Source organism: Parasteatoda tepidariorum, chromosome 3 (assembly GCF_043381705.1).
Source record: "Parasteatoda tepidariorum isolate YZ-2023 chromosome 3, CAS_Ptep_4.0, whole genome shotgun sequence".
NCBI classification, from domain to species: Eukaryota; Metazoa; Arthropoda; class Arachnida; order Araneae; family Theridiidae; genus Parasteatoda; species Parasteatoda tepidariorum.
In genome coordinates, this window is record NC_092206.1 from 81752250 (window position 1) to 81770821 (window position 18572).

The window sequence follows — 18572 nt, forward strand, 5'->3', positions numbered from 1 at the left end:
CAATACCGGTGGTGGCTATGTTGAAAAATAGCTGAAACATTGCTGTACTNTTTCATTCGGATTATTTAAGACACTTTTCAATTTAAAACATCTACTAAATTTAAGGGAATTTATTTTATCGATTAACAATTACAAAACTTTAGTCCATAATTATACTCGATGTTTACAGGTACGATAATATTCCACAACATGCTCTCAAGATAAGGAAATTAAAATCATCTGTTAAAATTCAATTTCTGACTTGTGCTAGCGGGTGATGGAGTGCCAAAGGACTTAAATTTTAAAAAAACATACTGCTCAAAAAATTTATTAGTAATCGTAATATCAAAGGATAAAATGTATCTCTTATATCTTTTATAGGGTTTCAGCCATGTGTTTTATCAAAAAGCTCGAAATATTTAGTTATACAATTGAAGTTCAGTGAAAAAGTGTAATTAAAAATTATATCATCTTTATTTAATTGTAAATAAGCTGCACAGCGATAAAAATACTTGTAAAAGCTTAAGTAGTAAAAGCCGCCAACCTCAAAAAGTGATTACTATCATGCAATGAAAATATCATGCACTTTGCTTTGTAATGAAGATAAAACCTGATAAATTTCTTATATATTTCTTGTTTAATAAACAGAAGTCAAAATAAGAGACTGAAAAAGCGATGGTATCAAGGAATGTCCACCCCGGATAAAAATTCTTGGTCTCTTGCTTTAAATGTACGAGGCGCATCCAGAAAGTAAGTTTCCCTATTTTTTTAAAAATAAGAACTCACACTTTCAGGAAGATATTTATTGGCAACAAGTACAGCAATGTTTCAGCTATTTTTCAACATATCCACCACCTGAATTGAGACACATGTCGTATCGTGGGATCAACTTTTTTATCCCTCTGTCGTAGAACTCTGCCGCCTGTGAATGGAACCAGCGTGTTACAAACGTCTTCAGCTCTTCGTCCTTGCCAAAACGCTCACCGGAGGACAGGAATCTCTTGAGGTGTAAGAAAACGGGAAAATCGCTGGGAGCAAGATCATTGTCATGGAGGAGCACAGCACCTGCAGTAAGCATTCCACGCCTCTTATTCGGAATGGCACGTCGCAATTTCCGTAGTGTTTCACAGTAACGGTCAGTGTTTACTGTTTCACCACGTGGATGGAAGTCAATGAGCAAAATGGCCTTACTGTCCCAGAACACCGTGCACATCACTTTCCGTACCGACAGCGTCCTAAGCGTTGAATTTTGTGTTCGGATGTCAGGTTTTTCGGCACGCGCTGGTTCCATTCACAGGCGGCAGAGTTCTACGACAGGCGGATACAAAATTTGATCCCACGATACGGCAAGTGTCTCAATTCTGGTGATGGCTATGTTGAAAAATAGCTGAAACATTGCTGTACTTGTTGTCAATAAATATGTTCCTGAAAGTGTGAGTTCTTTTCTTAAAAAAAATAGGGAAACTTACTTTCTGGATGCCCCTTGTATGATATCTTGATTTGCTTTGTGTTTTTTTTAATTTAAGTTCCACTCTCAAAGCAAATGTCTTTCATGAAAGGATTTACATTCCATTCCTGAAATTCGACCATTCTATTCCACTAAATAATAAAATGAAAAGCTTCTCTTTGTGTGTGCCTCTCTCATACGAGTTTAGAACCATTTGTGCTATCCCTTAAAATTTGAACATGGAGCAATTTTAGCCTACATTATTAAAACTAAGCAGCAGTGGAGTTTTAATCATTACCAAATATTAATTAATAGTGTTAAAAAAGCAGTCTCAATTTCGATACTGAGGTAATAAGTATGTTACTGACTCTTGAAAGGGATATGTACAGGAGAAAATTACTTGATGTTGATAAATTTTGACTATCATTGAGTTAGCCGGGAGCAATATCATCACGGCAAGTAATGCTAAGTTCAGTTAATCTCTATTTTGATGGAATTAACTACAAAAAAACATGTTTTTCTTATTATGATAGCGTAAAGCCATTGAGAAGGCAACAAAAAATAATTGATTGATTAATTAATTAAATTGTTCCAGATTGAGCTAAGAGAGAAACCAGATTAGTGATATTTTCAGAGAGGGTATAATCAGAGTAAGCAGGGGGGAAAATGATCACCTAACAATTTTATTACCAATCTATTAGAAGGTGGGAATAATAATTTTATCTACGACTGCTTAATTTGAAAAATAAAAATAATTCAACCACACTAAACACTAGTTTGAATTAGTTATGCTGAGATCAAACTGAAAGCAAAAACAATTCCGTTACGTTTAACGCACCCATATTGAGTCAACCACTTTCCTATTTTCACTGGGAGATTCATAAATACTCCTAAAAATGTAACTTACCTGGTTCTTCTACTAAGCTCTCTATTAATATCGGTATACGTGTTTCAGATATGTTCATGATTTCGAAGTACCGATTAATCGATTTTTTGTAATTCACCCAGTACGAAAATCTGGTATTTAGCTAGTATAAAATAAGTATATCATTCTAAGTAGGCTTGGTATTAATATACTAAGGGAATTAATTAATGACTATGTCAACCTTCATCTATCAAAAGGTACCTCAAGATAGAATCAAGTTAACATGTCTTATATACTAGTGAATTGGTATTCAATATTTATAGTGGTAGTTACGCAGCGTGTCTTTTAAGTATCATCTTATTACTATCTTTGTAAATAAATTGTACATAGTTTTTATTTATTCCATTATTTCATCATTCCATTATTTCATCACCAGTGGGGCAAACTGGTTACCCCAGATGTTTTGAAAAGGTATTTCTTCTCTTTAAATGATGGTTATAGAAGGTGAAAATAAAAAAATTTCCTCTTCTATAGCCTGATTTTTCGAAGCTCTTTCTCCAAGGAAAATAAAAAAACGACAGTTTAACTGCCTTACACTTGAAGCAAAACAAGAATTTTAAACTATATATATCATTTTGCTGTGAAGAATTATTTAGGCTTTAAAGTCAAACGAATAACTTAAATACTTTAAAAATTATTAGACTCTTACAAAAATCGGGAATTTGGTGATATTTTTCTACTTAGAAAAAAATTTCAGAAATCACTGCCTTATTCTACGTTTTCACCTATTTTTATGAGCCCCAGATAATGCAGCATTGGTATACGCTTTTAAATATTAAAAAATTAGACCACAAACGCTTTTCATTTCCACAAAACTGTCGCTTTTCCTCAGATTGACGTTTGCGCCATTTTCAGAATAAGCCTAAACAGCGTTAACTTCAGATAGGTTAGGCATCTTATGCATACTCTTAATAGATTATTTTAGCGAAAACGATAAAATGTAATAAACCGTTCAACAAATGATAAAACTAAGTTTTGGTAGTATCATTAAAAATTTAGCCATAAATTTACAAAACGCATCAAATATAAATCTTTACAGGGAAACTCTTCGACCAAGTGTGTGCGGCAAAGAGCGCTGAAGGCCGTAATAACTGTCGCCTTGTTATTTATGAAAAGTCCTTAGGATTGAAATTACTTGTTTACTCAGGCACAGATTTAAATGTTATACCTCCTACTTTTTCGACACGCAAGAAACCTACAACATTTTTTTCGAATTTATTAGCTGTTAAAGGCTCAAAACTTGACGTATTTGGAAAACGACTATTGAATATAGGCTTACACCGTATTTTTCCATGGACGTTTACAATTGTTGATGTTTCTCGACCAATTTTGGATGCAAATTTTCTACATCATTACTATAAAATACATTATTAGAAAGCAAAGAGACTAGTAGACTGTTTAGCTGACGCAATGTTGCCATAGGCGACTAAAAATGAAAAAGTGGTTATTTTATTGAAAGATAATAAAATTAGCAATTTTTTCTATCATATTTCTTTTAGTTTACTATTGAAAGTGAATAATATACAGTTGAATATTATACAAAGAATGTTTTTCCTTTAAATATGAATAACTTGAAATTTAAATCATCATAATGGTAGCTACGATAGAATAATTAACGAGATAATAAATAAACAAAAATTAATTGAATTTCTACCACTTTTTGCATTTATAGTCACCTGTCGCATCCCTGCTGCTATTGGTAAAATTTTTCAAAAATCATTGCCAAAAATTACTGGTCTCCCCCCATATTGGAATTTAACGAATTAGTTATGGATTAAAAATCTTTATTCGAAGACGTTCTTAAATTTTACAATAAAAAATGATGATTCTCCTACCGTTGCACACGTAATAGAAACTAATCTCCTGTTGCTGACGAAACCAAACGATGATCTCCAGATTAAGGAATCTCCATTGCACATGGTTAAGAAATCATATGGTTCATGGCGATTAAGCGACGACTATCGCGCCCTTAATGCCAAGTCGGTTCTTGATAATAACTCTTTAACACATATACAAGACTTTTCAGCTAACTTAATTACAAATCGTTTCTACCTTAAATTTTAATTATGCTTTCCATCTATGCCTATCAATAAAGAAAGCATCTCTAAAACTGCAATAATAACGCCTTTTGGTTTATCCGAATTCAGTTACATGTTACATGACTTTTTGTTTAAGGAATGCTGCGCAAACTATGCTAATTCTAGACAGAGTTTTGGAAAGTTTAGATTACTGCTTTATATATGTAGATAACATTTTGATCGCTTCCTCATCTATCGAAAAACATCTAATGCACCTTAGAGAAGTTAAAAGCACCTTAGGATTTTTAATTTTTTGTTTAATTTTTAATATTTTTCATAATTTTTATCTTTCTTCTTCCCTCTACAATATTTGTTCTCCGTTTTCTTTTCTTTCCTTATGATGTTTCGTTTAAAAAACTGCATTAGCTGTTTTATTAATTAAGTTTTTAAATTATACTTTCATGGTGTTATGTCGAAAGACAGTCTTTGTCAATTAATAAGTTGAAAACTATACAGTAAAAAACTAAGTACAAAAGAAACAGCATTAGGCTACATTTAAAGTGTCAAATATTTGAGCAAAGGGATAAAACTTAAAATGCACTCTGTTTTTTTTTCTTTTGCTATGCTCTTGAAAACGTGTCTCTTTTTTGAAAATTGCCATTTAAATTCAGTGTACTTGCCCCCTGTGAAAAGGTCTGTATCTTTTTTACTAACAGAAAGTGTGCCAAAATCGAACCCTTTATGCATTTTTGGAATGTTAGAATCCTTGCCAAAAAATGAAATACAATAAATATTTTAAGATATTTAAGCGAAAAAGACGCAAAAACGGTATCAAGATTTATTGAATTACTTGTGCTGTATTTATCAGATGTGCTTCAATGCAAAAAACACACTAAATTTTTCTCATTGATCTAATGCGTTTCGTATTAAAAGCCCTTAATACGTATTTTTGCAACGATTTTCTCAAATATGTATCAAATTATTTCAAAAATTAACAAATATGCTTTTGTTTAAATATTACTTGTAAATTTATATTCAACTTGTTACACTCTTTAGTTGATGATTAGAGAATTTTCAGAATTTTAAAAAAAAAATTTAAAAACTCGCCCTATTTGTATAACAACAATAGCCCAAATTCAAGAAAAAATCATCTTTATTATTAATCAAAAAGTATGCAATGAATATCTTTTGTTATTTAATCACTCGAATTTCTATTGGAAATTCGAATTTCTATTGGCTTTGTAGAACAAAAAAAACGGTTATCCATGGTGATGATGCGGAGGATAAGGATGCGGATAATGCGGAGGATAAGGATGATGCTGAGCATAATGTCTTGGAGCAGGCGCGCCAGGATGATGAGGTTTTCAACCACTTTCCTATTTTCACTGGGAGATTCATAAATACTCCTAAAAATGTAACTTACCTGGTTCTTCTACTAAGCTCTCTATTAATATCGGTATACGTGTTTCAGATATGTTCATGATTTCGAAGTACCGATTAATCGNCACGCAACATCGAGAAAAGCTGACACTACATTTTCAGCTGTATCACCAATTCGACGAGCAACAGTATCATTTGAAAGAGGTATGGACTGTAATTGTTTTGAAAAATTAACTCCAAACATAGTTTCTACAATCTCAATTGCTGCTGATTTTTACTTTACTTTTGTTTTGGTAGTTAGTTAAAAATAATTTAAAGACTGAATTAAAAATACTCAATATACATTATTGTTGTATACATTTTACTGTAAGTGGGGGGCGCGATGAAAATTATGATTGAAAACTGGGCCTCGAATACTGAAAGGTTGAGAAACGCTGTTTTAAACGAATTTATTATTATGTAACTCATCAAAATCCAGCAAAATGTCTTGACCGTCAAGCAAGAAAGCTTAGGAAGATCACTGCTGTAAGCAAGCAGCGATCAATGCAGCTAGGATGGTGGATGTATCGACTGTGTTGATAATGACCTAATAATTCCTGTGGTTAAAAACAGCAGAGAAGTCACCAAATGTAGAGTAGCCTGCAAAAAAAACTTCTGAAGAAAGCCAGGGCCCACCCAGGGCTATCGAGTCACTGAAGAAGAAAGGAAACTCCACCTTCTACTTTCAGCTCTCCCCAGCTCGCAGAACTCTTTAATAGTAATTGTTTTTATTTCGTTAAGTATAATTTTTTTCTGTCAGTTTTTTCTATTGCTTGTCATTTACTTTAATTTAAAAAATTTTATCTTAATAACTTATTATTGACGAAAAATTTTAATTTTTTGAAGAGGAATTAGATTTAAAGATGCTAATAATTGATTTAAATTCTTAAGATTTTAAGACGGAACATATTCCAAAAGAATTTCAGTTTGTTTAGCGAACAAACTGAGCACTGTTTGCAAAGTAAACCATGTAAGTTTGCATATCAATCTTTAGAGATTGAGGAGCTTCAGCAAACAGGGGTGGAGCCCACTAATTTTTATTTAAACATCAAATTGAATGGTTGCAGTCGTGGATGGAAGAGCACATTTGTCAATGTCTCTCTTATCTAATGTGGCAAATGAGCTTTCGTGCGTCGCACAATTAGTAGTATCAGTGTATATACGAAGCTAAACCAAAATATATAAATATCCAATGAGTCGGCGAAGCGAATTCGAATTGCAATGCAATGAGGAAGTAACTGCGAAAACAACTCTCGTGGTTAGAGAGAGCTGCAAGCTGTAAGCTGTAGGTGTGAAAATAATTGGTTGAATTTATGTGAACTAGTTTCGATGAACCTTTTTAATTTGATGGTTATGGTTAAGTGGTTTCAAGTGTAATATCACATTTGGTTGAAGAACTCCTTGTAACCATCCAATACGAAAAAGAACGGAGTCTATAAATATAAATACTTATTTATATACATAAATACCAACTTTATGTGTAAATAATTATTTATAGTAGTGCGCCGATTATCTGAAAACCGATTTACCGGATTGCTCAATAATCCGGATTGTTGAAGGACCATGTCTTTTTTCCCACCTTCTAAAAATTGTTTTTTGCTGAAAAGCTTCTTTATTTCCAAAATAACTAAAATGGGTCGAAAAATGACTTGTTCTATCCTTTAGGGACCTTGAAAAGAGCATCACGTTCGCTCCGCCTAGTTCAATGTGGGTTTTAAATAGTTTCGAATAAGGGAACAAGTTTGAAATACAATTAGAAAGAAAAAATTAAAACTCTTCATTACGCCATTTGTAATATGCTACACTACTACAATTGCCAATCCTTACCCTAGAAAAAGTGTAAAGGGTAGTAACTTAAAAACTTTCATAGAACCTTTTTTGAAGATTTGTCAAAATATCCGTATTTTTTGTTATCCGGATCATTTTTGGTCCCAATCGATCCGGATTATCGGCGCTCTACTTTATATGTATAAATACATATACTGTATACGTATAAGTATACGTATAAATACATATACATTTTTTATTGATTTCTTAACTCAAATTTCCAATTCAATTAGAATCTTGAAAAGTACAGTCAACTTGTATAGCACTGGTTTTCAAATTTTAAAAAATAAAAATTCTATTTTAAAATTGTAGCATATTTTACATACCTTTGGCTTGCATTTCTTTTTAGGGCATTTAGGGCAATGGTTCGGATCTGGATGTGTTTTGCATATGCACGGCTTACACTTTGGGCACTTATAATTGTCGAAACAATGGGAGCAATGGACTAACTTTGGTGGTGGACATATGGTACCAGGAGCTGGCTTTTCGGGAGTACAATCTCCAGAAGTCTCACATTCCCTTGAGTGAGAAGCGGATGCTTCAGAATCGGAAACCTCAGAAGCGGAAGCTTCAGAATCGGATACCTCAGACGCAGAAGCTTCAGAATCGGATACCTCAGAAGCAGAAGCTTCAGAATCGGAAACCTCAGAAGCGGAAGCTTCGGAAGCGGAAGCTTCAGAATCGGAAACCTCAGAAGCAGATTTTTCAGAATCGGAAGTCTCAGAATCAGATTGTTCAGACTGTGCAGAAGATGCATCTGGGGGAGGTATTCTTTTCTGTCTGTAGCAGTGAGATTCGCAAAAATTTACTTCAAGTGATCCATTTAAAAGGTCTTGTTGTTGAGTTGAACAAGCAGGACAAGATTGACAAGGAGTACATGTCTCACACGTGTCATTACCGGCGTCATTTTCAGCTGAAATATATATATTATGCATGCAAATTTAGAAATGAAACTAAAATACACATTAGATACCTAAAAAATAAGTGAATCAGAAAATTCATTCACTTTACTTTTGATTTAACTATTTTGATTAAAGATTTTAATTATTTTTTCATGTATTACTAAGGTAGGTAACCCGATTCTCAATTTTTGTGAAGAGACATTATTTTTATGATGAATTAAGAATTGTCCTTCACTTGATAGATTTCGCACATCGCATACTTCTCCATTAGAAAAATAAGAGTATGTTTTTATACAAACATCCAGAAAAAAAATTCAACCCTACCAGGCCAGCGCCAACTGCTTTAGTGCCCTTCTTCTAGTAAGTAACAAATAGTTGCTCGGCCTAACGAGTCGAGATATGCCATGGAAAAGAGAAGCTTAAACATTGATATCTAGGCAAATGATGTGGTGTTTCCAATATAATTTTTCCTTAATTGGATTAATCCAATTACAAATAGATTAAAACGGATGGCTTAGATACTGTAAAGATTTAAAATGCACAAAGTTTAATTTTTAAATTATGCATTTTTAAATGTCTGATATCGTTACCTAGTTGATATCTTGGGAAGGGAAACATTGTTTCCTGCACATTTTTTACGCATAATCGAAAAATATTGAAATCAAGTCGATAAGACTGAAATTATTATTATTAGAATTGTTTATATAAAAAGCTCAGTTTTTTACTTTTACCTATTGACTATTCTATATTTACTATTCTTCTATATTTACTATTCTCCTTTATTTACTGCTGACAGTGCTATCTGGGCAAGAGAGATATCATTACATACATATTTTTTTATTCTAAATCCGGGAGACCAAATCCAAGTTGCTAATCCAAGAAGACGAAATTAATACATTTGCCCATACTTTCATAACATTTGAACTAGTTTTATTTTTTAACACTATTTGGTTCAGCGTGATAAAAATATATTGGAAACAATACCTCGAGTGTCTAAATAATAATGTTTAAGTTTCTTCCCCTTTCAATCTCCTGCCTGTATCTTACACACGAGATCGTGCCATTTTTTATCCTACCCTTTTAACTTCTTCGTTACTGCAGTCAGGTTTGCTGAAATGACGCCAATGAACTGTGCACCATGCCACGAAATGTACAAATTGCTTGTTAAGATTTCTTGTTACATTTTTCTTAACTCCTAAATATTGGACACAGATGAAACTTGTTTCGATTTACAAAACATGTTAGGCGAATTTAAAATATACTTTTAGTGGTATCAATCTAAAATAGGAAAATGGAATATATTAGCCAGAGACAGTTTGATGCAGATTGAAGCGGTTAACAAGCTATATCACGCTGGCGCCGGATATACGTAGGCACTCATACATAACGAAAAAGTTAAACGCGTTTACTTTAAGGCCGGATACGCGTACAAGTTAGGCTGCAGATTAGGGCCCCGAGTACTGCAGGGGCTCTTTAAAATTAAATAATCTTCCTTTTTTTCATTTTTTAAAACTTTGATTGAAGCTGTTAAAAACTTGCAAGAGCCCTTGAAACTTCGAATACATTTTTTTTTTCGCATTACTTTGCGCTGGTCAAAATCTACAAATTAACAAAAAGGATTCCTATTCAATTTCCAGTAAATTATTTCTCTAATTGTTGTCTGTTCCAGTCTAATATAAAAAAATATATTTTATTAGTATTAACCGGGTTCAAATTATCTGAACCTTAAAAAAAATGGCAATCAAGAATTCGCTTCGAATTGCTTTTTGAATCATGATTCAAATTGGATTTATGACTTAAAAATGAAATAAACTGGAAGATAATGACTGCCAGGTGCCTTCTTATTGGACAGATACATCATGGATCCTTCAAAACAAGCACAACGTAACAAAATCTTGGAAATTGTCTATATGGAGCAGCAAACACCAAAATGATGAGCTATTATTTTTTAACCACTTCAAATTGAAATTCTTCATATTTTTACGCCACAAAGATAAATAGATTTAAGTAAAAAATGTACTAATACACACAAAAAAGAAAAATTATATAGAAATATGCAAACCGATGTTTTAATTTGTTAAAAGATAAAATGCTTAAATCCCATGAGAGCTTAAAAAAATTTATATATAATACTTATAAATACGATAGTATTACATTGGTTATTAAATTTCAAACTTAATGTATTTACCTACAGTAAGAAATCGAAAACAAGTGCTGCCATAAAAACAGCTTGAATCAAGAGTGCTTGTTTGTGCAAAATAAAAACTTCATAACATTCTCAAAAAAAATCATTCTGTTGAATAAAATTCTTATATAAGAGATAGAGATGAATTTACGGAAAAAAGATCTGTAAAAAATTACAGAGGTCTTTTATTGTTGTTCTGTCTGGAGATTTTCCTTTTTAATTTAAGTTATAATCATCTTGAAGTTTCCGTCTGTTCAGTTTTTCTCTTCACTTTTTGTTTTAAAGGTTTGTGATAAAAAGGTTTTAATGATCAATATTTCCTCCTTTAAACATAAAAGACCGAGTAACGAGACTGCAAATTTTGACCTTTCGAATTCTAAGTAATTCTATGTATCTCACGCTTGGAATAAAATTCTTCGAATTCGGGCGAGTTCAGACCTCCGAAAGTGAGATTGAATCTTTAATGAAATAAAAAAAAAATTATTATTCATGACACGAAAAAATTATCTATTTTTTTAATTGTAAGTTTAATTACACAAATATTGATTGAAAAATTGCAATCTTAGACGAGGCTGAGTCTCTACATTTATAAAATATAAGGGGAAAGAAGCTCCATCTGTCCAACACCGGTTCCACGATTCTTATTTACTGGTTAATTGTCACACAGTTTGAGCGAATTTCGAAACTACAGTGATATTACTTTGCACTAGTTAGGGGACAAAAGTGAGTAAAAATTATATTATACTATTAAAATATTTAAAATTATACTATTACAGCGTCCATTACAGAAATCCTAACGCTCCCTAGTCGGACGTGTACACTCTTTGCTATATGATTAGAGCATCCGAATGAAGACCCAAAAAATAACGAAACGAACATAACGAAACCTAACCTAACGAAAGTACTACGAATTTAACGAAAATCTGTCTCACACATTCCCCCACGTTGATAGCCACGGACCAAAATTCTTCGGCTGATTGCAGAACTACACTACTTCGGCCCGTTCCTTAGTGGAACAATCAAATCATCTTGGTCTCAAACGTCAAACCCTTACGGTACTGGAGTGGCAACTCCCTAGGTCACGCAGCCACACATGATCACAATCACGTGAAACGCTTACAGCTGACGAGTCAAAATTTCTCGTTCACTGGAGGGTGGGTGAATGTGCAGCGTTCACCCACCCTCCAGTGAACGAGCTTCTTTATTTACCCTTGCATTACCCTCCATTTCCATGGAGGTTTGAGCATCCGGCTGCACAGCCAAAGGTCCCTGATTCAGTCCCAGCTAGTGTCAACGAACATTCCTCCCTCGCTTCTCCACACTATGAATACTCAATTCGCAAAATCGAGAAAAATGAGAAGTCTTTCTTAAATTTCTAAATCCCTCCCCACTTAATGGTACTTTAGCTGAACAGATCTTAACCTAGTGAAAGAATAAGTGTGGCCCATAGGCTACACTAACTGCGCCATGATACTCCCTCAGACTCAGTGGCGCAGGTTTGGGAAGGGTTTAAGGGATAAAAAACCCTCCGAAATTATACATTACTAAATTAAAGAGATATTGTACGGTAAGGAGGATGTAGATACAAAAAGGTCTTCATAATTCGTTTTTAGTAACTTAAGTAGTTAGAATATATATATCAAAAGGAGATAACCGCCCTCGAACATTCATTAAAACTACGCCAGTGCACAGACTACTGCTATTCTAACAATTTTCTTAGTGTATAATTATTTCAACCATAACTCAAATGTAACTTATTTTTATGTAAACCATTTTTTAATATGGTTAATTTTAGAAGTACGCTTAAGATTATATAAGCTTAAAAGAGGCACTCATATAAATCATCACGTTGAGTTTAACATAAGGCGACGATATGGTTAATATGGTTAATTTTAGAAGTACGCTTAAGATTATATAAACTTAAAAGAGGTACTTATATAAATCATCACGTTGAATTTAACATAAAGAGACGACAGACTTAAAGAAAAGATAATTTACCTTCTGATGTAACGAGATAAAAAGAAACTAAGCAAAAGATGACAGCAACAATTCTTAATTGAGTTGACATAACTGAGCTGAAATGGACACTAAACCTCAAATGCGTCTCTGCACTCACCTCAAATGGTAAGAGCACTTGCAAGAGACAACTCCTGATGTATAAACTCCGTTCCTCACAACTAATCTCTCGATTCCAGAGCATATTTCATAACTCTACAAATATTACAACAAACTTTTTGTTTACACACCAAAGAACAATGCAAAATACTATCAATTCCAAGAATATGTTTTTCTAAATATTCTAAAATACAACAGCCAATAAGCGAATTCGAACAATTTGAAGTGAGCTTAGCGCTAAATATTCCTGGTTCAAAATTAAAGGAACAGAATAATAGTATTGATGAACAAACAAAAAACAATTTCTGACAATTCTGAAATAAAAAATATATATTTTGTCAAATTTTGCATTTTATAGAGGAGTTTCGAAATTTCCTCCTAAATCAAAATGTTTATTTTTTAAATGTTTTAAAAACAATATATATATATACAAAACTCGTTTTTAATATTTCTACTTTAAAATTTTACTTACTTTAATAATTACTTTAAAACTTTAGAAGTGTTTAAGTCATGCGATTTTTTTATACATATCAATAACGTTTAAAGTTTTTGGAGTTTTGAGAAACCAGCAATGAATTACGAAAGAAAAAGAATGTTTCTGAACAAAAAATACAGCAAGAAGCTTGTAACTCGTGTCAATTACGTTGATTATCATATCAAATAACAGCACATAATTTCATAAACCTAGCTTCAATATTCAGAGATATGGACAATTTATTAAAAGAGAACTCTTTTTTTTTTCTTTTTTTTTTACTTACGTTTTTATACTATAACTGCAGAAATAGTCAATGAAATTACACAATATATTTAGAGTAATTCTTTATTAATAAAAAAAATATTTTAAAATTTCAAAAAAAATCTTAAAAATTGCGTAAGATATTAGTATATAAAGTAATCTTTTCATACTAGATATGAGCAGGAAAAAAAATTTAAAAAAAATCATTATCTTGTTTGGAATCGTAATTGGTAACTTATGAAAAAAGTTCGAATTGAATATCTTGAAAATTTAAAAAGTTTCAAAAAAATGTTTGAGTAGCTTTTGTACTTTTTTATTGTATGTTCAAAGTCATAAGGGGTTTAACACAAAATTAATTTTGTACTGTTAAACGAGATTTATTAAAAATGACTTCTTCATTATATAGGACCCTATTAAATTTTGTTACTCCTTATTGAATAATTCCTTATTAAATTATATTTGCTTTTTTCCTAATATCATCGCATTTTGTTGTCCGGACTACCATTTTAGGGTATTATCATTTGTTATGAAATTTTGTTGTATGATACAAAATAAAATTTATCGAAAGTCCCTTATCATTTAGAGCTTTGTCCAAAGTTACCAAATACTAAACAAAATAAAGAAGAAAAAAAATTTTAAATTTTTTCCGCACATGCGCAGTATGAACGGGTTACTTAAAATACTCATATTGTGATCTATTTTTAAAAAAAAATTTTTCAACGTTTGGAATGCGATTTTTATTATTAATTAAAATTTACTCTAAAAATTTTGGTTAACTTCATTGAATGTCTCTACAGTTATAGTGAGAAAACGTTAATTCAAAAAAAATTAGTTTTTTATAAAAATGTCCATATCTAAATGAATATTTAAGCTAGGTTTATCAAATTTTGTACAGTTATTTCATATAATCAACGTAGTTGACATGAGTTACAAGCTTATCACTGTATTTTTTTGTACATATAAGGTGTTCAAAAACATTCTTTGTTCGTAATTTATTGCCGGTCCCTCAAATCGCATGATTTAAACGCTTCTAAAGTTTTAAAACAATTCTTAATTCTCTGAGTATTTCTCGAGAAACGTGAAAAAATTAGTTATAGGTCAGAATAGAAGAGTTTCTATTATTTTGTCCAAGCTCTGTATGCATGTATATATTATATATACACACACAGTGAGAGGGAGAAAGAGAGAATATAGAATGTCTCATACTAGTCTTTCTACATTAAATCATATGCAATTAAAAGATTTTTTTCGGAAGTTAATGGGTCTTAGAAAAATACTTATTAAAAAAATCCCAAAAATTCCCTATCGTCTGAACAGCGTCATGTTTTGGAACATATCAAAATCGCCAAATTTTCCGATTTGTATGACGTTTTATTAAGTTAAGGATATTCTTGCAACCAATTCCCTGGTTAAATAGCAGGAGTCATCGAAAATGCGTGGCTTTTTCATATTTTATGAATCTGTGTGAAATCCCAACATTCCTGATATGAGTAACCATCATTATCTTCCATGGAAAAATCCAACGTAAGCTGTTATATATATACATAATATTTTCAAAGATTATAAAAATATATAAAGACCCTGTATATAACATAGAATAAACGGGCGAAACCAAAATAAATTATACCCAGCTGACTTTTATAATACATCATTAATCTTAAACATAAAATTAAAATCTAATTTTGTGTTGAAATTTTTTTTTTAAAAAATTACATTTGCATAAAAATTCGCCAGTTGTTATCAACGATGCGGTAGCTCCGTTTGCATTCTGACGTGGCTTCACGAAGTTTAAACCCATTACAGAGTTTATCGTTCATAATAATTTCGGTTTTGTTATTTTGGAACGTAGCTGAATTAGAAAGTAACTTTAGGTGTTCTAAAAACACGAGTGCTAAAGGCATATCAAACAGTTATCGCTTATACATTTTTAAACTGTTACTTGATTTTACAAGAACGAATTGGACTGATTACTTTTAAAGAATTGATTTTCATAGTATACTTTTTACGACATTTTCTGATAGCAGATTTTATATAATTTCGTTACCGAAATTTTACTCAAACTAATCATATTTCCTCAATTAAAAAAAATTGTTTTTAATAGTCTAAAATTCTATAGGAAATAAATTAGTATAACAATAAGAAGATAAAAGTAAAAACCAAGAAGATAAAAGTAAAAACCAAAACTTTGTAAGTAATAATTTTTTGTGCTAATAAATGCTTTACGTGAGAAGTAGGCGCTACCATTGTTCAAATTTTATTATTTAAATAATACTAGAATATACCATTTTCTAGAATATATTTCAGACTCATTATTAACATTTAAATGGGATTTCTAATTTTACTGTTCGTTCTAATAGAATGACTCATTTTATGTTGTACGTTTTTCAATATCTTGTCCTTGTAACTTTCTTTTGTATTATTAAAGCATAAAACAATATTTTTCCAGATAACCAAAGTAGCACCTTCTCATTCAGTATTATGTCAATAATATCACAAAATCAGTAAATTAATATTATTTGTTAACAATCATTATTATTTAAATAATTTTATGCAGAGAGCATGGAAAAATATGTATCTTTGAAATTATATTTATTTGCAACAAAGTGTATTTCAATTTCTGGTGCATTGTGATGCTAATTAATGTCGCTTTTAATTCTTTTTATTTTTTTTAAGCTGTATACAGCTTAACACTATAGTGTATGTAATATCTGTGTCACTCAGAATTGAATGCAATGAATTTGAGGAATACAATAAGCAGAGATAACTGCAAAGTTAGAAGAGAGCAAAACTTTTTCCTTTGATTAAGCACAAATATTTCCAGCCATAGAAATTGGTTATGAAGAATTCTTAAGATCAGCTGCAGAGTAACAATAAGAAAGAAGTGCCCATACTGTATTAATTTAAAAATTATAAATTTGTATTAATTCAAAAATTATAATTTAACTCCCAATATCTTTTAAAACAAAATAAAACAATAATTTTATATAGCAATAGATGCTTTTATATAGAAATAGATGATTTTGATGAAATCTATTTTCTCCTCTGATTGCTTAAATATTTCTACATTAATTTATTGCCGAAAACATAGCACTAAAAATTCTATAACTAACAATAAAAGTGCCCTAATTACAGTTAACAAACTTTAGATGAAATAATATTTCAGAAGAATAATTCATAAACATATCTATATCAACTAGTTAACTCCATATAGTTGCTATCAATTACTATAATTTTGAAAAAAAAAAGGTTTGATAAATCGATTAATGTAAAAGCAGTAAAAAAGTTTATAAAACGCCTGAAATATTAAATAAAATATTAAAAAATAAGAATAAATCAAAATATGAAGAAAGATCGTCTGAAAATGTAAATAGGAACATGTTTATAAATAGTATACAGCTAACCGTTTCAGATTGTTAGCCGTCGATAAACGTTTTGAAATGTCGTTCAATCCATTAAACTCAAAAGTTTAATTTTTTAACCCTTAACAGCTCAGGAACATAAATGAACTAAGTATGATAATACTAACCAAAAAGATCAGTATCAGGAAAATTAATATCTCTACATTTTTATGGTAATTCTAGTACATATTTGTATAAAAAATTAAGATATGCAATCAAAAAAATGTTCGCCATTCTTTAATTTTGCGCCTGACGCAAGGCAAAATCAACATTTTAAATTTATTGAGGGTTGAGAGCATTCACACTGAACAGGAGTGCCCTAGACACGAATGTAAATGTTCAAAACTACATGTAAGATGAGCAACTCGTGCATGCGTGAATCAAATGCCGTGAAAATGCTCCAAGTAAAACAATAAAAAAATTTGAAATAATATTACTTAAAAATGTTTGATAAGTTTATAAATGAAAAAAGTAATACATTAAAAACATTGAAATATAATTTGCCAGAAAGTGACTAAACTTTGATATAGTGGATGTCAAAAATAAGACCAACAATTTGAAAAATCATTAATGAAAGTAGATGTACAGTTTGCTGTGTTTATTTTAGAAAATCAAGTAATTATTTCTTCCAAATTTAAAAAACTACAAAGTTTATTAGCAGGTGGCATTGTTGCCTCGAAAACTATAAAATAATGTTTTCTGTTGCATGCTAAACAGTTTCAATAAAAATATTTCTATGAACGTCTGTTAGTTTTATTCTCAGACTGAAAAGTTGTTAAACCAAATGGTAGTTTTGAAAACTATGTTTTATAGTTCGTCTCAGTTAGCAACGTCACCCGTTGACTAAATTTATAACTAATTATGAAACTTGAGAAAAATAAACTTAGTAGCCAGAACTCAGTTTAGAATCGGTCAACTTGCTTTGCAGTCCGATTTCCTGTTTACTAAGTCAGTTGATAAACTGTCTGTTTTCTCACATGGTATTTACACATGTGAAAAAGAACATGTCTCACATTTTATTACAAGTTTATTTTCTCACATTAATTATTATTTACATGTCACACTATATTGTGATTTGCTGGAGAGGTTTTGTACTAATTTTCCAAAGTAGCAATGCAATTAAAGAGTGGTGAAAATCAGTAATTGGGTGAAAATTGGAATATTGTGGTGATGGAATTAAATGTTAAAGCATATATTTTGCTTACACTTTAAATAACAAAAATTTCAACTAAAATTTGTAGAAGTCAACAGGTCTGCACCCAAAAAGCTCTGAAACCTTTTGCATCATTGGGTCTATAGGGCAATTTTTCATATAACTGGTTTTCACGCATCTTAAATGATTTTTCAAAAAATTTCATTCTTTGCAAAATTTTTTCTAACTCTGTATTTGATTCATCAATTATTCAGTAAAAAAAGCATTTAAAACAATTAAAAATTTTAATGTTCAAATGTTTTTAAGATATTGATATTTAAGAAATAATGTTTTGATTGGAACATAGCCCCTCCTAAACTGCATTTTTTTTTTCTTTCCAAAAACTATAATTTTAATTAAAACAATAAAAAAAAGATAACCAAGTCTAAAATTCTATTAAATATCTGTTTAATTAATTCACCAAATTAA

At 30.9% G+C, this 18572-nt stretch overlaps 1 protein-coding gene across 1 annotated transcript; it reads right to left on the reverse strand.

Moving 5' to 3' along the window:
• Window positions 1-7887: 7887 nt before the first annotated feature.
• LOC107449828 (uncharacterized) lies at window positions 7888-12917 on the reverse strand. Its single transcript, XM_043042003.2, has 2 exons — window positions 12701-12917; window positions 7888-8528 (listed from the first exon to the last, which is right to left on the reverse strand). The coding sequence occupies exons 1-2, from the start codon at window positions 12900-12902 to the stop codon at window positions 7888-7890; spliced, it is 843 nt and encodes a 280-aa protein (XP_042897937.2). The 5' UTR covers window positions 12903-12917.
• Window positions 12918-18572: the final 5655 nt, after the last annotated feature.

What these genes read in the sequence shown, in the direction of transcription:
- LOC107449828 (XM_043042003.2), bottom strand. Translation starts at nt 12,902, where the DNA reads ATGCTCTGGAATCGAGAGATTAGTTGTGAGGAACGGAGTTTATACATC. An exon ending in TTATCTCGTTACATCAGAAG is followed by an intron (nt 8,529 to 12,700) that starts GTAAATTATCTT and finishes TATATATTTCAG; the next exon opens with CTGAAAATGACGCCGGTAAT.